Source organism: Passer montanus, unplaced genomic scaffold, assembly GCF_014805655.1.
Source record: "Passer montanus isolate IOZ18808 unplaced genomic scaffold, ASM1480565v1 scaffold11, whole genome shotgun sequence".
NCBI classification, from domain to species: Eukaryota; Metazoa; Chordata; class Aves; order Passeriformes; family Passeridae; genus Passer; species Passer montanus.
Window position 1 is genome coordinate 10,991,331 of NW_024357613.1, and position 23,007 is coordinate 11,014,337.

The 23,007-nt window shown below is 37.2% G+C and overlaps 1 protein-coding gene across 2 annotated transcripts in view; it reads left to right on the forward strand.

Moving 5' to 3' along the window:
• The window catches only part of LOC120512354 (ras-related GTP-binding protein D), a 57,918-nt gene extending 35,915 nt beyond the window's left edge, over nucleotides 1-22,003 (forward strand). For both annotated transcript variants that reach the window (XM_039730562.1, XM_039730569.1), the window contains exons 2-8: nucleotides 3,999-4,072; nucleotides 5,731-5,862; nucleotides 6,445-6,529; nucleotides 7,941-8,046; nucleotides 9,899-10,028; nucleotides 13,875-14,006; nucleotides 20,797-22,003. In XM_039730562.1, the coding sequence (XP_039586496.1) occupies nucleotides 3,999-4,072; nucleotides 5,731-5,862; nucleotides 6,445-6,529; nucleotides 7,941-8,046; nucleotides 9,899-10,028; nucleotides 13,875-14,006; nucleotides 20,797-21,069 (932 nt within the window). In that variant the 3' untranslated portion in view covers nucleotides 21,070-22,003. The remainder of the gene's footprint in view (nucleotides 1-3,998; nucleotides 4,073-5,730; nucleotides 5,863-6,444; nucleotides 6,530-7,940; nucleotides 8,047-9,898; nucleotides 10,029-13,874; nucleotides 14,007-20,796) is intronic.
• Nucleotides 22,004-23,007: the final 1,004 nt, after the last annotated feature.

A 23,007-nucleotide genomic window follows, 5' to 3' on the forward strand; every position in this document is an offset into this window, starting at 1 on the left:
ATTGTTGTGTAATATTTTTCCTAATTGTAGGTAGTAGCCTCATTAATAGAAAAACACATAACAAAGATGACTTGTGTTTTACTAATCACTTAAGTGGATTGAGTAGTTATAAAAGTTTCTCTGAGATGAAGTGTTTTATGGGAGTTTTACTTTCATTGGAAAACCTGTATTCAGTAAATAAATTGCATCCTTACTTGTGCTGTTTTGGTTAGCAGAGCCATAGGGAAAAAGTTACTACTTCTTCTGTATTTCTTCTGAGTAGACCTCTAAATCTTGCTTAGAGTGAAAAAAATAATAGCAGCCATAAATAAAAAGATAGGAAACATTTGCCAAAGCAGTAAAAGCTGTCAGGTTGTTTTATTCTTCTTTTCCCAGCTTAGATAAGTCAACTTGAAAGATTGAGAAATCTCTAGCTTCATGCCAACTATTCTGGATTCCATTATTTATCTCTTCATTATGTACTTTCTTTTTCAAACAGTGGAACTGAAATTTCGAACTGAAGTTTGAGAATTAATTTCAAAATGAAAAGGTTGCTGTACATTTGAGGAAGATACTGTCATGCAGAACCCCTTTTTTTTTTTTTTTTAAGAAAAGACATAATAATTTACTAAGAAAACATGACCAATGTTCAAATCCTGTTATCCCTTTAAGCAGTTACACTGACATTTACAAAGACTGATCACTTGCATTTTCTGTGTCCAGAAGGTTTCCGCAGCCACTAGGTACAGACTTGCCTGGTTGGGCACATAGCCGGAGTACTTGAATGTGACCTGCAGATATATTCAAAAGAAGCAGTTGTATGAACTGAAGTTTGAGGGTAGCTTGAAGTAAAGAATGATGAAAGTGGAATTTGACTGGACATGGTTTTTTGGCAGAAATGAATCTATGAATGACGTATGCATTTGTTGTACACATTTTGCTCATTTATTGTTATTCCACCACCATTCAATCCTAAAGCAAGCTGGTGGCTTTAAACTTGATTCTTAGACTTTTAATATCCATATTATTTTTCTTTTCAGAAAATTTTGTTCAGTGTGACACAGGAGGCAGATTGTCAGGCAGAACCTCTGACCTGTGGTATTCTGTCTTTCCTCCATAGAGCAGTAGAGAGCTCCCATACCTCCTGCTTGGTGGGAACTCTCCTGTAATCTCTAGTCCAGAAACTTAATTTCCTCAGGACTTAATTTTGATGAATATTGATGGAGTGTTTACTGGGTGTGTCTGTGAAAGTGTGGTTATTTTTCACACTGATGGTTATGTCACATTAAAAAATAACTTATTTTGTCTCTAAAACCTGTCTTAGACAAATTCAGTGTCTTGACTTTTTTTTTTTTGCGGTATTAACAATACTCTGGCTTTATTGACAGTCTGTGATTCTTTATTTCAAATGGGTCCAAACCTTTCTGATTTTTCAGAATTGCCATTGCCAAATGTTTACTCAGTGACTCAGTATGACTTAAGTGGGTTGAAATACCATGACTTACTGCAGGCAGACTATGTGAATTATGCTTGTTTCTTCCACTGCAGTTTTTGGTAGCAAAAGGAAAATCTGTTTCATGGATACTGCAGCAGTGCTTAAAGAAGAGACAAATTTTGTGCTTTCTTCACTGGATCACACATTCTCAGAATGAACCTTTCCCTCTCCAGGCTTTTCTTTGCAGCCTCTCAGTTGGTATTTTTCAGCAGTGTGGGAGGAGAAGCACAAAATGGTTTGGGTTGGCAGGGATCTTTAAAGATCATCTAGTTCAGCTTCCCTTTCTCAGGCAGGGACACCTTCTGCTAGACCACAGCTGAAAGCTCTGTCCAACTTGATCTTCAATGCTTCCAGAGAAGAGGCCTTCACAACTTCTCTGGGCAACTTGTTCTGGTGTCTCATTGCCCTCACTGCAGAGAATTCCTTCCATGTGTCCAATTTAAACCTACTCTCTTTGAGTTTAAAGCCATTCCCTCTTGTCTTGTCACTACAGGCTTTGATAAAAAGTTATTTCTTTCTTATTAGCATCTTCTAGGTATTGAAAGTCACAGTAAAGTCTCCTCAGAGCCTTTTCTTCAGGCTGATCAACCCCAGACGTCAGACTTTCTGCATACACATGTGCTGCTTAGAAAAATGGAATAATAGAAAGGCTTGGGTTGGAAGGCACCATAAAAATTACCTACTTCTAACCCCCATGCTATGGGCAGGTACACCTTTCACTAGACCAAGTTCGTCAGAGCTCCATCCAGCCTGGCCTGGAACACTCCAAGGATGGGGCATCCACAACTTCACTGGATAACTTGTTCCAGCACCTTACCATCCTCACAGGAAAGAAATTCTTCCTAATATACAATGGAAATCTACTCTCTTTCAGTTTGAAGCCATTCCTTGTGTTGTTGCTACATGCTCTTATAAAAGTCCCTCTCCCATCTTTCTTGTAGGCTCTCTTCAGGTATTGGAAGGCTGAAGTTAGGTCACCTGATAGATTTTTAAGATGTCCTGGGTTGCTTAATACTGAAAACTTCTTATAAGCAAATTATCTTTGTGATATACAAGAGCTAAATTAAAATATGCTGTTTCATGCCCCAAGAGTGGAATATTATGCTCTAGTAGCTTTCCTTCAGTGAACAGGGTGACCACATGCTGCTGTTCTGGGGGAATGTGTTTCTTTTCTGTTGTGGTCTCTGAGCTGGGGAATCTCAGTAACAGTTGTCTGCCTTGTCCATGACTGCTCTGTCTTTATTAGGTTTTGTTACATACATTCTCAGTTTTCTCATGGTCATCTTTTTGCTTCATGGAGTGTTCACTCCTGAATTAGCTCATCCTGGTGTGTGCCACTCTTCTTCTAAAGGCAAGTGTCCAGCCTTGTTGGCTGTGAAGCAATGCTGGGTCCAAAGCCTTTTCTGGTCCAGACAGAATTTTTTATATTCCTCTCTAATGAACTAGTAAACGTTAATGAAGATGAAAGAGACAAACGGTTACTCAGCAGAGCCTGAATGCTGCTGGCTGTGCCATGGCATGGTGGGGTCTCTAGGGTGTTTAATTGATACCTCCCTGTGGCAGCAGCATAACTGAAGTAACTGGCAGCAGCAGATTTCCATGTAATTGGTTTTGTGTTTGGGTTGTAAGAAGTGAAATTCTCAAACTTTGAGCCATTGTTTATAGCTGTCCAAAAGTGTGAAGGAGAAAAAGAACTTTTCACAGTAGATTGGAATGGAAATTCCTCTGTGGGGAGGTCAGAGTTTTTATTAATGTATGGTGCACATGAGGGCACCTGAAGTATAAGTGATGTAACAGAGCTTGCAAAAGAGGGCACAAGAAGGAGATGCAGATGCAGAAAATACAGATTATGCTGGTATTTCTCAAGTGGGAAGTTGAAGAAGGTTACTAATGAGTATCCTGAAGCTATGACAGAAGAATACCTGGGTGTTCACACTGCAGGTTCTAACTGCAGAGGCCCTGGGTAAATTTTTCAGGCTGGGCATATGTGTTTTCAAATCTTACATCAAACTTCATCTCCTCTTACTGGTGGTGATGTGTTGATTTCTCTCAAGTATGACTGTGACCTCCCTTAATTAAAGCAGTGGTCGTCTAATTGTCATGGGAGGTGTCAGGATAAAGCTTTTCAGCAGTTGTTAAAGATGCACATGATGTTCTGTGTTGTAAGATATTGGGGTTGTTAGCCTTGTAAATCTTGTAGTCTGAAACCCTGTCAATGATATGTATGTTTTTCCTCCCATCTGGTGCAATTACTAATATAAAACTACTTTAGTCCCAGTGTTCAGTGTTGAGAAACTGTGTGACCATGCACGTATTTTTCATAACTTTATGCTTGTATAACCCATTTAAGGTTTTTTTCATCATAAGTAATTTTATAGTGTCTTGAATTATGAAGCTGAAATCTGCTGGAGAAGATTAGTTAGCTGAAAAGAGTTCTTCAAGAAATGTTTTATGTATTTTTCTATGCAATGCATATTAAATTATTTTCTTCATTTTCATGTCCTATGCATTCTTTTTTTTTCAGCTGTCAAGCGTTTGATGAAAGAGGCTGCAGAACTGAAGGATCCTACAGATCATTATCATGCACAGCCTTTGGAGGTTTGTTTCTCTATATGTTTGCAAGAGCCTGTAATTAGGCAGTTTTATTCATATATACTCTTAATTAATATATACTTCTCTAAAATGCATATATATTTAAAATATAAATATTTAAATTATAGCAAACCAATTTTTTCCCCCTATGATGGAAATCAGCAGCAGAATTCAATTTCAACGGTCTTGTAGTTCAGGGTATTGGTGAAAGTACTTAATAGCAGTTTTGCATGGCACCTGAGTAGTTTTATAGCATGGGTGTGTTTCCAAAGACTATGGAAATACTTAATATTTAAATCAAGCTTTTTGTACCCAAACCTGACATCTGGCTCCGTTCTTGAGTTGAAACACTCAACCTAATGTGATCTCTAAGGATTGCTGTTTTGCATTTAAGAAAACCTGTGAAAAACACAAATGTGTACAATTCTGGATGCATTGTAAGAGAGAGGATTTCACTTAAGGAGTAACTTCTTGTTTAAACACCTGGTTAAGTTTTTGGGCGGAGAGGGCAATGAAGTTCTAGTGGTTAGAAGCTTAAACAGATATCCCTTCAGACTTCACTGAGTTAATTTAAAAAAGCAGTGTTCTGTGGTATTCAGTTGGGAGGTTTGATTTTTAACTGTTTGCAGAAATGCGTAACACACTTAACGTGCTCACAATAATAATGCATGTTCCTAGGTACTATAAAATATTCCTTATTGTCTACTGGTTTTTATCTGTAGCTTGCTTCTCCTTCCTGTGGTAAAACGAGAGGTTTAATTCTTGCTGTTATTTGTAACCTACATGAAGATCTTATTTCTGGATTAGAACAGTGTCTCTCTGGGAAGAGAACGGTGGCAGATGAAAGGAAATGCTGGAAATCTTGACAGTTGCCTCCTAGACTTGAAAAATTGCAACTAAGTGGGCTGTCCCAGTGCTGTAATACCAGTGTTTATCATTAGCTCAGGGATCTCATTCACTGACAGCAAGCCTCATTTGGGCTTCTGTCCCAACAGTAGGAATTGTTCTGCTTGTAAATATTTAGGAAGTTTTGGCAGCACAAGTTCTGATACACAAATCCCAGCTCAAAACCCCAAAAAAATAATGTTCAAAGAGAAGTTATTTATATGTCCAATGATGATAAAACTCTAGATTTCAAAGTTGTGCAATAAGGCTCAGTACCTGCTTCAAAATTGTTAGTGGAGGAGGGAGAATGGGAGTTCTCTGGAGTGTGTGTCAAATCCCTGTGCTGACTGGGGCACGGAAGGAGCTTTGGGAAGGCTGTCATTGGTGTTCTTTCTTGGTGTAGGTCTCCCCTTGGTTCTCCAGAAATTTTTGTTCAATGAGGCAAAGATGTAAAGATTTTGTATCTTACTCTTTATTGACTCAGTTTTCCATCTGTTGGGTAGTAAAACTCTTGTAATAATTTATACAGCTAGCATAAAGAATTTGGATAATGAATTTGAGGGTTTTGTTGAATTACTGCACAAGAAAATTACCAGAAGCCTACATTGCTTTATCCTTAGTGCTGCATTCTCTTAACCCTTTACTTGATTTTGGCTTCTTAAAACTTCTGCCTGTGTACTATTCAGCCTGTCCTTGTTCAAGAAAATTACATCAAGTTGTCTATTTCTGTGATTAACACTTTCCCCCCCCCCCTTCTTCCATCGATGGGGGCATTTTAGGATAATCTTTTTGAATGGCACTTCACTGTTAGAGGCCCTCCAGATTCAGATTTTGATGGAGGGATTTATCATGGGCGAATAGTGCTACCACCTGAATATCCCATGAAACCACCCAGCATTATTTTGCTGACGGTAAGTAAGCATGCTTACTAATTTTGTCTTTTTATTGTTACCAATTTTATCATAGGTAGAGAGAGAGAGAGAGATATTCTTGTCGTTTAACGTAATTTTATTTTTGTGAGAAAGGTGGTACATATAGTATAATTGAAGATCCAAAGTCTTCCAAGATTATTTTGGGAATCTCTTCATTGCATGAAGTTTTATGCCTAATAAATGGGAAGTTCTTTCCTCCAGGGGCAATCACATTGCTGATGTGATTGTCTAGCTGTCTGTTCTCCCCACTGGAGAGCACTGGGCCCTCTTGGTTTCTGTTGAATACATTGCTCAGATGTAGGAAGGCAAACCTGTAGTTTGAGGCAAAGGCCTTCCTTTGTGCATAGTTTCATAGAACATTTTCTTCATGCATTAATAGACTCAGATGACACAGTTCTGTTTTCAGCAAGCTGAATGCCACATCTGTGATGTTGGCAGTAGTATAATTGCCACCTATTGTTTGTGTATGGAGTTCTTTTGTTCATTATTTTTATGACTTTTACGAAAACTCAAAAGTTAACTTCTGGCATGCTTTATTGTATCCTCCTTCTTCCTTTGAAGGCAAATGGCAGGTTTGAAGTGGGGAAGAAAATTTGTTTAAGCATCTCAGGGCATCATCCTGAAACATGGCAGCCTTCATGGAGTAGTAAGTAACAATTCCTTGATAAATGTGACCCCCCCCTCAAACAACTTGTTCTTTAAACTAAAAAAAAATCTTATGAAGAATGTTTATAGTGGAAGAGGAGACAGATTTTGAGACTGTAAAATTATGGGAGAATTTGTCAAATGTAAGGTCATAAAAGAGTGAAACTTAATGATTTAAAAATCATACTAAGTAAATGCCAGGGCTGAGAAGCTGAGCAGTGAGGGTAAGTTCTTCTTTACTTGGATACATAAGCGTTAAGAATTCTCAGACTACTTAGAATATTCTTTGTGTGTTTTGTTTAAAATTTTTCTTACGAAAATAAATCCTGTTACTTTACCCTGTTCTTGCATGATCACTAAGCCAGCTTGAATAATAATAGAAGTGAGTTTTCAATTCTAGTGATGTGGTTCTGAGCACTCAAGAGGAAGATAATGTGGTCTGAGTTCAGAATAACTGAATCTTCTTTTACCTTTATTTTTAAAAATACTTTTATTACAGCTGGCACAGTTCATCCAAGGCAATATGCTTATGTTCAAGTAATTTTAGTTTTGCTGAGTACAGTGTATCAAATATTTCTATATCAGTTTCACTTTTAAAATATGTTAGTACAATTTTAGGAGTTTTCTAGCAGACCACTCTTCAACTTTTGTTAAGTCTCTAATGTTTTTTTAAAGAGTAGAAATTACTGTGTTTCTAGGTAGTCGTATATATGCTGTCTCTTTTCTGTGATACTTATTTTGATGTGATATTTATTTACCAGATCTATTAGCAAAGTGGTGTGAATTATTGAATTTCATTACTTCTGTAAAACAAAGTCCAGATGCTGTCCAGGTGCTGTCAAAAGAGATGCTTCAGATGACAATTCTGTTACAAGCAGTTATTAATATTTTAAGTGAGCTCCTTCCCCTATTATGATGACATAAAAGGAACAAATTCTTCAATACTTTGCAAAAAAGAAAAACTCTGAGCATGTGTGCACTAAATTGCAGAGTTCATGTCTAATAGAAAAGAGATGCAAAAAAAATAATTCCCTGTGAACCTTCTTATCTATTTCCTCTCCTCCTTCTCCCCTTCTTCCCTTGACCACCTTTTTATATGTTAGTTCTGCTTTACCTTTTTTCATAATTTTTGAAGTCTGGAACACTCACCTTAATGCAACATTTTTGTGACAATTGATTTTTTTCTTTGTTGGCTGTTGGCCTTTTCTTTGTTTACAACCTAATGTTAAAACAGAGTTAAGAAAGCCTTGCAGTATACCAAAAAAAACCCCCAAACCAGTGTTGCTTGTAGGAAATTCAGACTTGGCAGAATGAAATTTTGCAGTCAGAAATGCAGCTTTTCCAAGCGTGGAATGAGATTACGTAACTGTTGTTTCTGCCACCTTGTTTGTATCTCTGTTTTCCTGTTTCAGTAAGAACAGCTTTACTAGCCATCATTGGATTTATGCCAACCAAAGGCGAAGGAGCAATAGGATCTCTAGATTACACACCAGAAGAAAGAAGAGCTCTTGCAAAGAAGTAAGTGTTAAGTTTGTTATTGTAAGTACATTTACATTCACTCACTTTTAGGGTAATGCTTTGAGTAGAAAATAAGCTACTTCAGTCTGTTATCTTCAGTCTTTATCTTACCTATTCCAAATAAAACAAGTTTGATGCCTTGTATGTGTAGGCACTTTTTTCTCGGACTATTGTGCAAACTTGGAATTTGCAGTCAAAATATTTTGAGAGCACTCTGTTCCTTCCAGCATTGTGTGGTCATATTAGAGGTTTGTCTGAAATTCAGACTTGGAGATGTAATTAACATTGTGATACAGTACTAAATTGCAGCATGGAGAGAAAGTGAATATGATGGAATTGATAGTAAGTGGGTAAGAAAACAACCAAAATAATGATGTATAATTGTCTTTAAGTAATAATGAAATTAGTTTAGAGTTCTGAGGCAACTTCTTCTAAATGATCTTTAGGAAGTTAACTTAAGATCAGGTTTGTCACTATGATGAAATTGTTAGCTTAGTGGACAAAGAGAAGGCAGTGGGTGTTGTTTATAGGGACTTCAGCAAGGCTTTTGGTGTCCTTTCCCTTATCCTCAGTCATGAAGTACAGCCTAGGTGGTTGGCGACAGTAAGGTAGGTAAGACCTGGCTGAGCTGCCTGGCTCAAAGGATTGTGATAAGCAACACAAAATCCAGCTGCAGACTGGTCACTATTGGTGTATTCCTGGTGCCAGTACTGGGGCCAGTGCTATTCAGTGTCATTGATGACCTGGATAATGGGACAGGGTGCACCCTCAGCAAGTTTGCTGGTGATACAAAGCTGGGAGGAGTGGCTGATACACCAGAAAGTTGTACTGCCATCCAGAGGAGCCTCAATGGGCTGGAGGAATGTCAGAGAAAAGTTCTGCCCCTGGAGAGGAATAACAGCTGACCAGCAGGGAGCTGAAAGGGAAGATTCTGGTGGTCACCATGCTGATCATGAGGCAGCAGGGTGCCCTTGCAGCAAAGAAGGCTGATGGTGTCCTGGGTTGCACGAGGAGGAGCGTTGCCAGCAGGTCAAGGGGAGTGATCCTACTTCAGTACTCAGCACTGGTGGGACATGAGCAGTGCTGGGTTCAGGCGGGGCTGTGGCCAGGTCAGAGTACAAGAAAGATAAGGACATCCTGGAGTGACTTCAGTGAAGTGCCACAAAGGTGATTGAGGGGCTGGAACATGTTTTATCCATGGAGATAGAAGAAGAGCTGGGAGTGTTCAGCCCAGAGAAGAGAAGGTTCAGGGGATCGTATCCATGTGTACAATTATCTGAAAGGAAGTTGTAAAAAAAGTACAGCCAGGCTCTTTCCAGTAGCATTCAGTAACAGGAGTGAGTCAGTGGGGTAGGTTGGTCTTGATACTGTGCTGCCAAGTCTCTGTGGTTCCTCACTGGCCTGGAGAGCCACTTGCTGTGTGCCCTGTAGAGAGATGATGTGGGAGTGTTATGTTCTTCAAGAAGCTGAAATTCCTGGGTTGGAGGTGCAAGCTTCTGGGTCCAGTATAACATTTGTAATAATAGTTAAATCTTTATAATTTATAGTTTTTATTTCCTGCAGATATAAATATTTTAATTGTAAGAAATTATTAATAAAGTATAAATAATAGTGATATTTAAGTCAGTTGATAATACTTTCCTAAATGACATGAGAGAATTTGTGTTAGTAATATAGATAATTCTCAACATATTTTTTCAAGATACTATGATTTGAAGCAGAGGGAAGTACTTCTAAGCTACTGGCCTTGCCACCACTTGTCTTTCTGTGGATTGTTCTGCTAAGAGTTTATTAAACAAGCACACAGGAACACTGAGAACGTGCTATTCTGAGCTATGTCTTTTGTGGGCAGGTCACAAGACTTCTGTTGTGAAATGTGTGGCACATCTATGAAGACAGCCCTCTTACCACTGACATCTGGAAGCGTGTCAAGCCAGGCAGACAAGGAGGCTAAAGAACTTGCCAGACAAATTAGCTTCAAGGTAAAGTCACTGTTTAAACTTTTGTCTCTCTTATATAGAATTCAAAAAGAAAAGAATGAGGAAAAACTTGTAAATCACAGAAACATTCATCATTTCAGAAAACCTTCATCAATTGCTATGTGGAAGCCTGTTTTCTCAGTATAGTCTGAAAGAGAAAATAAGAATGGATCTCTTGAAATTTGCCAGTTAATAAGTTGTGCATCTCAAGCATTGATTTACTAGTTTTAATTTTAGTGGTGACCACTGTGGTAAAAACTGCCTATGTTGCTTTTAGTTCCACATTTTCCGACACTAATAACTTGATTAAATTCTCCAGAATTAGTTTTATCATAAAAGTGTGATGAAAGTTTGGGCAAAGCTAACCTAAATTTTTTACCTTTGTAGTTTTTTTTCCTTTTGGCTTATGGAAGGAATAAAACATATTACTACTGAAAAATGGTTGCAAATTCTTTTGAACTACTCTGCTACTATCTGAAGATACTGAAAGTTGAACTCTGGTGTGGAAGTTGCTGTGACCGAAAAATGTGTTCTCTAGCTTGTGTTTCAGTGAAAGCAAGGTTTGTTTAGACAAATACATTCCTTAGAGAATTGCATGTCTTGCATGCACAGTGTTGTTTTTCACTGGGTTTTCCACTAAACTCTTAAATCAGCCACTAAGGAAGACTACTGTGTATGAGAGCAGGGAACTACAGTTATATTATGACAATGTGGCATTAGTGCAGAACAGATCCTCACCAAGGTCAGGGCTGCCAATATGTCCCCTTTTATCACCCATGTTCTTCTAATAGTGTCCTTAAGGCTACTTCTTACTTTTTTGTGTGTGCCAGGAAAGTAAAGATTGTCTTCTGAGCATTCCTGCCAGTTTTGCAGGACGTGCATATTCCTGTGCCGTAACACTTACCATAAAAACATCTCCAAATATTTTACAAAGATGGGAAAAACAGGGGCAGAGTTTTAAAGCTGAGCTACTTGGAGGAACACTGGATTGCCTTTTCCTGGCTTTCTTACAGTATATAAGAATTTAAAGTTGTAGGGTTGATTTTAATAAAGAACTGCTAAACTTCAAAGAAATTCTAAAAATACCAGAATTTTTGTTTGGTGTTTTCTTTTGTGAGAAAGAATGCATAACTTATATTTCATACCTTTTTCAGTTTTAAAATTAAAGGCTTAGAGATAACAGTCTTTAAAGAATACAGGTGCTTTTCATCTATCTATATGCTTGCCACCACCTCCTAAGAAGAAACACTTGTCAGGAAAAAAATGAACAAAAGCCTTAGGTTTCTACAACCCTTTACAATCTATTGTGATTTTTTTTGTTTTGTTTTGTTTGGGTTTTTTTGTTTTTGTTTTTTTTTAAAACCATGTATCTATATACTTGCTACCACCTCCTAAGAAGAAGCACTTGTCAGGAAAAAAAAAGAACAAAAGCCTTAGGTTTTTACAGCCTTTTACAATCAATTGTGATTTTTGGGGGGTTTTTTTGTTTTTTTTTAAAATAAGGTAACTCAGTTCTGTCCTCTGGTTGCACCTTTCTTCCCTTCTCAAATTTTAGGGATTGGGGTTTTTAAGTTTCCTGCTTCTCTGCTTTGCTTGACTTTCTTGTCTGTTGTTAGGCGGAGGTCTTCAATGGATGTGTTTGTAATAAACTAATAGTATTAATTACTAGCAGAAGACAAAAGTTTTTAATCATATGGATACATTTCATGTCAATTTATGGGATACGATTTAACATCAGATTGCTGATTGAGTGTATAGTTTATATAGCAAACATACTAGCAACCTCTGCATTAGCTTCATCCTTAAATAAGAGGTGTCCTACCTAAGTGTAGATGATCCCAGCAGTTATTGTGTTTCTTACCAGCTTTAAACATGATGGTAACTTTTTAAAAAGTGGTATTGAGATAGGAATATGAAATTCAGGAGGAGGAAAAAACCCCAACTCTTCATTACAGTTTTCCTACTTCTGTGAGCACCCACTTTTGTTCCTGTCTGTTTAATAGCAAATTATATTTTGTATCAGTTTTATATTGACTTCCAAATAGTTTTCTGCATTTCAGGTGTTATATAACAGAAATTCCATTTTGCTTAAAAGAGGAAAAAGAAAAATAAATTAGTAATAGCATATCTATCACTGTAAAACAGTATGGTTTACCTTCATGTTGCTATCACAAGGCATATTTTGCAGTAAAATTCATTCTCTGCTCAGCCTCATATTATGTTTAAATATGTTGGTCATCTTCTGAAAGTTAGCCTGACTTCAGTCTAGATACTAGACTTAGTACTTTAATAAACTGAAGTAAATCAAATGCACATTTGGTAGTGCTTTGTAGAGATGAACAGTAAAGATGAAATAAGCTCATCTTGAAAGAAGCAAGAGTATGAAAATCTGTACTCACAGGTTCTGGGGGACTTACAATTGGATATAGGAAAGAAAGATTCACCCCACATGTTCTCAAATGCTGGAGCAGACTACCCAGAGAGACTCTGGAACCCCCAGCTTTGGAGATGCTCAAAACTTGTCTGGACATGACTCTAGAGAGACTTGGACCAGAGACATCTAGAGTTTCATTCCAGTCTAAATGTTTCATAATTCTATGTTGCTTTATTGGTGATCCATATTTGAATCATAACTTTTCCTGTCTAGTATTACAGTTCATAATAGTTAAGTGCAAAGAGAAAGCAGTGTTCTCAGCAGATTCTAAGTGTTTAAATGTTAAATCCATCTCCAGATTGTTTTGATGACATATTTTTTGGACTCTCTTGAGGTAATACATATAAAAAAACAAAGAACTTAATTTCCTCACACTAAATAGTATCATTAAAGACTATTATACTGTGATCTTACCAGTTTGTTATCACCGTAACTGGTTGTTTTCTAATACACTGTTTGTATTTTTTGCTACTACTACCACCACTACCTATGTCTGCATTTGAAGATAGTCACTAGATTTGAAGTTGTTGTCTTTGTAATAAATTGGGATCTAGACATATGACTTGGGAGGTGACTTGCTTACTGATAAAAATTGATCTGGTCACAACTTTTTTTTTTGACGTGTAAATTTTAGAAGTATTTCAGTTCAGCACTATGATGGTGTGTCCTTCCATTCTCAAGAGATTACTGCTGGCATATATACTGGGGTTTGTGTTCTTCTACATGTCCCTACTGATCTCTTGTCTCAGATTTCCTAAGCGTGAAACCTAAATTCTGGGAAATAATGTGTAGTAGACATTTTGTAAATGTGTATGAAAGCAGTATTGCAAGACTTGAAATTTTTGTTTTACTCTGTGCTGAAATTTAAATGCTGGACACTAGTATGAATATGCTACCCAGTGTAGTGTTATGCATATATGCCCACTCTGTCTCTGAGGCAGCTTTGGTACTGAAACCAGTATAGCCAGATTACACTGGCACTCACAAGAGGCTCCTTGGTCCTGTGGGGGAACAGGCTGTGCTGTTTCACTTGTATCAACAGTAATCCAGCATTGTCTTAAGGACATGCAAAACAAAAGTTTTAAAAATTGTGTTATTCTGGCATAATGTCTTGCATCTTCTAAAGAATTTAATTTTTTGCTCTCTACATCTGTGCTTTTTTTGAACGTTATATTTGTTGTGTGCAAACAAAATTGGTTTTTAAACCATTGTTTGCGCATTTGCAGTCTTATTTTTAAAGAATGAAAATTTCTTAAACTTGTTGCTGTGTCACTGAAATGCAACTGGCACACTTGGTAATTACATTTTGTTAAGCCTCATATTCTCTACAATGAAATACACGTTCCAAAATAAGCCAAATAGTTTTGGAGCAATTTTGATCTTGTCTGTGAAGTATACATGTGTGCTTCTTGTAGGCAGAGGTCAATTCATCCAGGAGATCTGATGCTGGACCCTCAAACACATCAGGACTGACCCACTCTGCTGCTTCACGTGAGCCCCAGCAGGATGGTGCAGCTAGAGCCTTCCCAGATCCAGCAAGTGCAACGGTAGGGTCCATCTCTGAGCTTTATTGGGCATCATCTGAATATGAAATTGCTCCTCTTAAGCTGATTGGAGTGCTGATTAAGTATGTAGTTCACATATTTATGCTGGAACTCCTGCATACTTTTATATAAAATCTGTTAGTAAATAGTATGCTGAATAATTTTTAGAAATAGCAACCTCTGCTTTTGCTTTCTTCTCTTAAAACAAGAAATAACGTTCTTTTAGCAGTTCTTCTTCCCAGTGTTTCCTTTAATTATGTTAAGTGTTCATTAAAACTTTATGGTGTCTGAAGCAATTTACCATCTGCATAATGTTTTTTCTACAGAATTCTTAGCCAGATGCAAAAAATGTTTCAGTGCTAACCTGTAGCTTTTAAATATTAATCAATACTGTCTTCTTGGGTTTTATAACCTCTTAAGTAAGTCTAAAATATTCTTACCATTTGAAATATGACACTTACATTTTAATGCTGCTAGGTGTAGGGCTTACATAAAGGTTTCAGAAGTGACAGAGGTCTGGTGGTGGGCCAAGGCAACTGCTGTTACAACTGTTGCAAATGCAATCTAAATTCACTGCTAAATTGCGGGCAAATCCCAGCTAAGCTGCCTTTTTTAGAGAGGATGGGGCTGCAGATTGGTTATAAATCCTACAACATGTCCAATAACATCTGTTGTGTTTTTGCAACATGTTTTCAAGCTATGTAGAAATATAAACAAGCTAATAGCAAACTTTTTCCCCCCACAGTAAGGATTCTTCCAGATTGTTCAGGATTTAATAAACCATTTTATTATATTCTTCTTATTACAAATCCTGGCTAATATAGTAGAAAGATCTGACACACCAAGGCATTGCTGGCATTTTCTTAGGGAGAGAGACTTTTTAAAAATTAATCACATTTTAAAGAAAACTAGTTTTATCAATTATACTGATTTAATCATTAATGATTGATTTAATTTTCAGAAGTTCATCCCTATGGGAAATGAAACCTTTAAACATATAAGTGTATAAATACATGTAAAAATTTTCATATATGTGATTAACTGTAAATGATAAGTGGGTTCATGTTTTAGGAAATTGAACTAATATTCAGGGTTGTTAGTTTTTGTTTGAACCAAGACCTGTGTTTCTGAGCTGTCACATTTTGAGTGTTAGGAGTTATCTAGAGCCATTCAGTAGTGGAAAATAGCCACACAGTGGAAGAAGGAAATGTATAACAGGAAAGACTGTTTTAAGGAATTTGAGCTTGCTATTTTTGTGTTCTTATTCATGTGAAAGGTAATAGAAATCGTTTCAAAGTAGGGTACTCTGGGCCTTGATCTGCTTAGAGGTGTGAGAGAGTACTCGTGCAAACCTCAGATATTTTCTACTCTGCTGGGTTTCTTGCATGTGTAAAATCTGTTTATTGAGTTCTTATTGTGTAAAGACCTAATTCTGCCTTATTAAGTTGTGTTAGATGTGGGCAACACCAAAACATATTATTCTCTCTTTGTGGATAAAATGTTTGCCACTTACTCTACAAATGTGTACTTGATTAAAGCTATTCCAGAAAATTTGCTGGGTTTACTCTTTGCAGGCCATTGCTGAATTCTTATATTAACTTGTGTAATGCCTTCTGATATAGTAGATTAATATGTCTCACTCTGAAACCATGGGACCTTTTGTCTTTCTAGACAATACAGAGGTGAATACTAAAAGTAGTCATGCAGAAAAAATGGAGTGTTACATTTCTTCTGCTCCTAGAGCAGTTGTAACCAGTCTTCATGAAAGACACAATAGATAAATAGGTGCTAAGGAAAGGGTCACCTCTAGGTGAAGGTGAAGGAATATGTAGACTGTGTTTTACTATGGGACTGCTTCATGGTCGAGTTTGTTCTTTCCAGCTACAGTTGTCTGTTCCATAATTTTTTACCTTTAAGTTTCTTGAAAGACCAGAGATTTTTGAAATGTGTTAATGGCACAATATTTGTGAACACAGTAATGTCCTTTCTGGGACAGGGCTAACTTAATTCTTGTGTGAAGAGCACTCTGAAATGGGTCTCTGGCATAGCATCACTTTGTGTCCATTTCTTTGTTTCACACAGGGCCTTATTCCTGAAGAGAGAATTTTTCTTTCCATCTGAAAAAGAGATATTTTTAATTAGCTCTCCCTTCTGTTGTCTTTCACCAGGGGAAAGGACTATAGCCTCACTGACTAAAGAAGAACCAAGTCTTACAGTATTTCTATTAAGTGTATGTTTTTCAGGTTTCAAAACTCAGTTTGAAACCGTTTGTTTATGTTTCGGCTGACATTGTGTTACTCAGTACTTCAGTGTTACAGATTCTTGCCCTTAGATACTTGCTATGCTGTAATTGCTGCATGGATGTGTTTGTGCTGTGGGGAAGGTACACTCAGACTTGACCCTGGGCTTTTGACTTCTGAGCTTTCCCTGCTTGACCACATCTTTCAGGTCACTTCCCTTCCTCTCCAGCTTCTCTTGTCTTTTTGCCAGACCAGCAGTGGTTGTTCCCATTCACCATCCTGTTAGTAACAACTGGGGTGTGCAACACTGGTGCAGATGTTGCACAGTGGCTGTTAAATTTTATGTACCTGTATTAGAGAACATTCATCCAGCCTTTAAACAGCTGACTTTTGAAGGAGGGGAGGGGGTTGATTCTCATGCCAGTGAGACCTGCTTCCCAAGAGAACCTGTCCCAGCACTTTTGAGGTTTGCCAAGTGCAAGGCAATGAGTATAACAGCATGGGAACAAGGAAAGGAATAATGCAGTGGAAAATGCTGCCACAGCAACTTGTCTAAAAGGATACAGAGCTGCAGAGAACAGTCTTTAGCATTAATAAAAGTAAAACAATAGGCTACTAAGGCATTATGCAGCATAGTACTTGTGAGGAGTCTGAACCCCGTACAGAGAACATCTCTGACTAGACTACGTCTGACTGTACTTTATTTTATTTGTAGTAGCTGTTGATGTCTACTCAGGGCAAAGTAATGGTATATTATTCTTGCTTGAGTATTCAAAGTGCAAGCAAGGTACTGCTGCTGAAAGCTGGCTTGATAAAAATAATTGCTCTTAGTATTAAGGTGAGATCCTTCCACATCTGAGCAAAACAATGTTTTTGAAGGAATATATTATAGATACTTAGGTGGGACTTGGGTCCAGTGCTCACCTACATTTTGGTACCAAAACTGATCACAGTGGGACTCATTAGTGGAGGCTGGAGAGCAGTGCAGTTTACTCAGCAGCAAAGGCTGGTAGGCTGCATTTCTGTCTTCCCCCTGATTAGACTAAATCCATGTGGATTATGGGTGTCTGAATTTCCACCAAATCTGTAGAAATACGGTTGGTGTATTGATATGGAATGATGTCCCACCTTGGGGCTTACAGCTAATGAATAAAGTTGATGCTTGGTGAGCTTTATTAAGTAACAAGGTAAAAACTGTAGTTAGGTTGTTTTCTGATAACATGGGAATACATTAAGCCTCAGTACATCTGTTATTAAGCAATATCCTATAGTAGTGACCTGCACTGGTAGTAGTGACTGGATGAAACATTATGAGGAGTGATAGAATAAACAGTGTAACTGAGGCCAGCTACTCTTGAGCTGATCAAGGAGGTTTCTGTCACAAAATGAGGCTGTGTTCTGATGCATGAGATTTATAAAGCCTTACCTTTAATCATAAGTTCTGAATGATATATTGGTAAAAAATGTTACCCTTTATCTCTGTTAAGTGATGTCTTAGTTCTGCAATACTATAGCAACCATTTTAAATGTCTTGACAATTGAGAGTACTTGGCCCAACTTTCATTAAAAAACAGACATATTTCATATTAGCCATTAAGCCATGCTGTGTTAAACCTCGATGTTTCTTCAGTTGGAAGTTGTACAGACAAACAAGTATTTCACCTATCCTGATTTCTGCATCTCTCCCCAGACCATTAGTATAAGTGAGAGAGGCTTCAGTAACCTGTAGGATTTATATGGTTCTGAGTTCCTGAGTTTGCTGTATTTGTAAAACATTCCTTCCAGATGATTAAATATCCTTCTAGTATTCTGATAAAAAAATGTTTAAAAAATGGCCTGGAGATACAAAGGATGCAATGAATTCTACCATTTTTTAAACTGATATAAATTTCCTTACTTGAATTTTTTTAGACAGTACAAGTTTTTGTTAGTTCTAATATAAGTATATTTTACTGAAATAGCTTATTCATCAAATAATTGTTCAGATGTTCTTGGAGCAAAGTTTTCTGTCAGTGCTAACAGTTTCAGAAGCTTCAGAAAAAATGTGACATATAAGTAGTATGTAATAATCTGACATGTGTGTATTAAGTGTCTGTAAATATCAGATGCTAAAGGCAGCTATAATGTAACTATTATTGAATATTTCTATTTTTAGTCTGTGACACCCTCATCCACATTTCCAGTATGGTTTGGCAGAAACCGTTATTTGGCAGAAACAATAGAAATTGTGTTATGTGAGGTGTTGTGTTAGTCTAAAAATCTTGTAATGCTTGCTTAGGAAGAGTTTAAAGACCTGCCATTAAGTTGAAGACAAGATGATTGTGATTTTTTTTTTTTTCTAAATAGTGCAGCCCATCTGCCATTTTTGGGACTCTTAACAATTAAGTCCTCAAACAAATAAAAAGAAATCTGTCTATCTATCTATCATCTCTATTATTTAAGATACTGTAGCACCTGGACCCAAATTTATACCAGATCATGATCACTCCTTTCTTAGCTTTCTTCTGCATGTCTGGTATTAGCTGGCCGTTGATTATGTTGGGAATCCCAAGGTGGAGCATTAGCTGAGCTTTGGGTGAAGCCTTTGGTCTGCTGCTGGCCCAGTCCACTTATAATTTCCTCAGAAAAATAACTTAAAACCTTGAAATTGTCAGCTAGATTTCTCTTGAATCACAGCTCTGTTCATGTCAGTGTATGACAGCTTGTTCTATTCAGAACAAAAAATTTAAAAATTTATTTTTAAATTTAAGTTTTGTAGTATTGAGAAGATATGTATGACAGCCAGTGCTAGTTACTTTTGTTAGCAAGATGAAGGATTAGGAATATTTCTAGACTTCTTTATATCTTTAAAAACTGTTTGAAGAAGAAAACCATTGCTCACTGAATTGGTAGTTCTTCTGTCCTGAATTCACTTCTCTCCCTCTTCACCTTTTGGATGATGGGAATGTAGATGAATCTAGGAACTTCACTTTTCAAAGACTTGGCTTCCCCAAATCTTTATTTTCCTTGGCATGAGGAGCTTTCAAGTGAGAAGCTGAATTACTTTCTTCTGCAGTGTACTGGAAATCATGCCAGGTTACTTGTGATGTTCTTGGCTGTCTCTGCTGATAAAATGTATCTTTTAAACACATTTTTCTCTGAAGCTACCCAAGTTGCTTTGCTTATTTAGGCAAGATGCCTGTGTAAACAGGCAAGTTGTCAAATGTGGTGAGTAATTGCATCAGTACTTCCTTGCCAGTGATAAATAGTGGGAAATACTCATGATGGGGAGGTAGGAATGGAAAGCCTCTTCCCATGGTGAGACAAATCACTAAGTAGGTGGAAATTTTGAATTCTTTGACCACACACAGAAGAGTCACAAGACCAAGTGCTATTCACTGTCTTGTGGATTGTCAAACCTGAGAGGAGGTTGAGGGCATTCCCTATTCGGTCACATGGAAAGGTTATCTTTTATGGGTATAGTCGATGGCTGAAGTGGTGCTTAAGATTATGGATATTGTGTGCATTACAAGGCTTTGGAAACAAATCTAAAATGTCCAAAATTCTAGTTTTACCTGCTGTAATGATAATCTTTTAGAAGGAAAGGGGGAGGAAGCTAACTCTGGAAGATAGCTACAAATTTGTTTAAGTAGAAATACCAGAAAACCTTGTGAAAATGAGACTTAAAATTTTTTTAAACCTGCATTTTTTTCTCAGAGCTTCTTTTTTTATTTAAACATTTTAAACTGAACCTCGTCAAAACACTTATTTCTAATGACTGTGCTGTATCACTATTTTTAGTATTAAATGTTGTAAGTTTGAGCTTTTTAATATTGCAAGCAGGGTTAGTCTGGTGGGAGATCAGGTGTCATATTTTCTAGTTCATAAGATTGAAACTTGTTTTCTTCAGCATAAAATTCTTATGAGCAGAACATCATTTGCCAAAGTGAGTTTTTTAGTACTTGTAATGTCAGACCGAGTTTGACCAGTAGAGGGCAATAGGTAAGTGCCTGCACACGTGCTGTGCTCGGGACTCCTGCTGGGATCAGATGGTTTGTGGCTAGGATTTTTGTTTTGTTTTTTCGGTGGTGGTGGTGATGAGAACAGACTTCTGGATCCAGCTGTCCACAGGAAGCACTGCAGCTTAATTGCTTAATTACAGTTCTTGGACTTCTCTCCATCCTTCTTTTGCCTTCCTCATCTTGTTTCCCCTTCAGTATACATGACATTGCAAATCCTCAGAGATATAACTGTCCAGAGTATTATTAAAGATTCCTTGAGCAGCAAAGAGTTAAAACAAATCCTAGACAAAGATATTTGAAATCTCTAACACAAACACGGTTTGGCAGACTTCCTTCAGCCTTCTCTTGTCTATAAAACTGCCGATTTTCAGCTTGAAGTATACTTCTGCTCAGGATAGCGTATGGACAAAAACAACCAGCTATAACAATCCTGTAATTACTAGTGACATGCATTAACAGTTATCTGAAGAACACATTTGAGTCCTTACGATTTTATCTCTTGCTAACCTTACGTGCTGCATTGTCTGACAGCTATCAACCTTTCTCTTTTAGTCTGAAGCTCAGCCTAGCAGTGCAGCGGCTGGCCAGGAGCACGCTCCAGCTGTGTCCAGCAGCAGCACCTCGCTGAGTCCTCGGCAGCGCCGCGCGCAGCAGCAGAGCCAGCGCCGCGCCCCAGCTTCAGCCGACTTCAACCGGGCCCAGCAGCCCAGAGGCAACACCAACCACACGGGCTCCACCGTGCTCATTGTCCTGCTGACCTTTGCGCTGGCAGCTCTCATATTCCGTAGGATATGTTTGGCTAACGAGTACGTGTTTGAGTTATAAGGTTGTTTGTCCTAACAGCAGTGACTGGAATGCTTCACTGAACATTCTGTATTGGCTATGACATGAGAACTGTTTACAAAAGTTACTTTTTGTATTTACGCTTAAATCCTTATGAACGTTAATGTACCTACAGATACATTACTTGTAGGAAAAGCAAAGCTGGACCTGTAAGCTATGAGTTTTAATTGACTGCCCACTAGATACTTGGAGAAACAGTACAGTGGAATAGTAACATTAAGGCATGTGGGATGGAACTAAATTTGAATAATTTATGAACTAGTAAAAGGCAATTCTTAAAAAATGGTTGATTCAGTTTTTTATGGGGTATAAATGCTCACATAAATAGCCCATCTAAGTTAGTATAAGATTTGACATTGAAGAGGAAATTATGAAATGGAACACTGCTATGTGTTTGTGTCTGGTGAACTCCTAATTTAGAGGGAATACAGTTTTGTGACCACTTTTATTTGCCATGACACATTTCCAGAGGAGAAACACATACAAATTGGTTGTGATGCTGCTTTGTGTATGTGGAAGGGGGAAAGAATTGTGGGAGAAAAGTAGGTGCCAGAAAACAACTTGGATTATTTTGATTTTTATTTTTTGGAAGAAGGATTGGGTAGTCTTTTTGAAAGATTTGAAAGTCCTCTTCTTAAACTGTATATCTTGTTTTTAAAATTTGAAACTTATGCAAAACATGTCTATTCTTGCAATAGTTATAAATATGTAATATAATTATTTACCCAGAGCTGTTGTCTTTTAATTATACCAGAAATATACATAATGTGTTGAACTGAATGTTTTGTATGTGGTTTTATTTACTGAAGAAAATTTCAACCTTATAATACTTAAATCCTTATATATATGAACATGCTTAACAGAAGTATTTATTACAATCCTGCTAGTAATAAAGTTTCAAGCCAGTCTTTGGATATGTTTCAAGTTCCACATAGCAGTTTGTTTCTTGTGTGCCTGAGGGTTTTTTCGTTGGTTGGGTTTTGGTAAGGGGGTTTCTTTTGGTTGCTTGCTTGGTTGGTTGATTTTTTTCCTTTGTGTTGTTGTTTGTTTTTTTTTTCCAGAGTTTTTTCAATGTGTTCTTTTTTTTTTTAACCTAAAATCAGTATTTTGTACCCAGAGATCTACTTATTATACATCCCTGGTAATATTCATAAATACTGTGAAAATGCATATACAAGCAGTAGACCTACAGTTGTTAGGGTTTTGAGAAATTTTGTCTTTGACTATGTAAATACTGAAGTAGAAGAAGTGGGATAATTTTCCTCTTGTATTATTGTTCAAATTACTGTTCAGCATGTTTATTTCAAAGACAAGGAAGTTTAGCTAGCTTTCATTTTGTTGCTGTCAAACATAATACACTGACTTAAGGAGATTCTCATCCTGTTTTTCAGCAAGTATTTATCAAGCTAGCTAGAGCTTTCCTAAATTTTATCAACTATAGTGTATATTACTGTATTGCAACATTAAAGTAGCTCTAACAACTTCTAAAATAAGGAAAACCCATTTTGTGTCTAAGGGAGATGTGTAAATTTAAAATCCTCCAAAATCTTGAGTATTTCTCTATATTGTTAATAATCTTGTTTGCAGGTATAATGGAAAAAAGGTGAAAAAATAACTTTTGAAAGAAGTTCAGACAAAAAAAAGTATGTATTTGTTCAGCAGTTAAACTTTCTGCTGCAGACCAATTTGACGTCAATATATTAATTAACATATTTTACCTCATTTTTCTTATTTCATTAGAAATTAAATAAAACCAAGCAAAAACCAATATATAAGTGCCTCCCCCGCACCCCAAACCCACACCAAAAGGCTAAAAACCTGTTCAGATCCTGTAGCCTCTAAGCTAGAAGCCCCGTGTCTCCTTGTTAATGTAGTGCTTGAATCCCTGTTCAAGTACTGCAAACGTGGGCTCACAGAGGA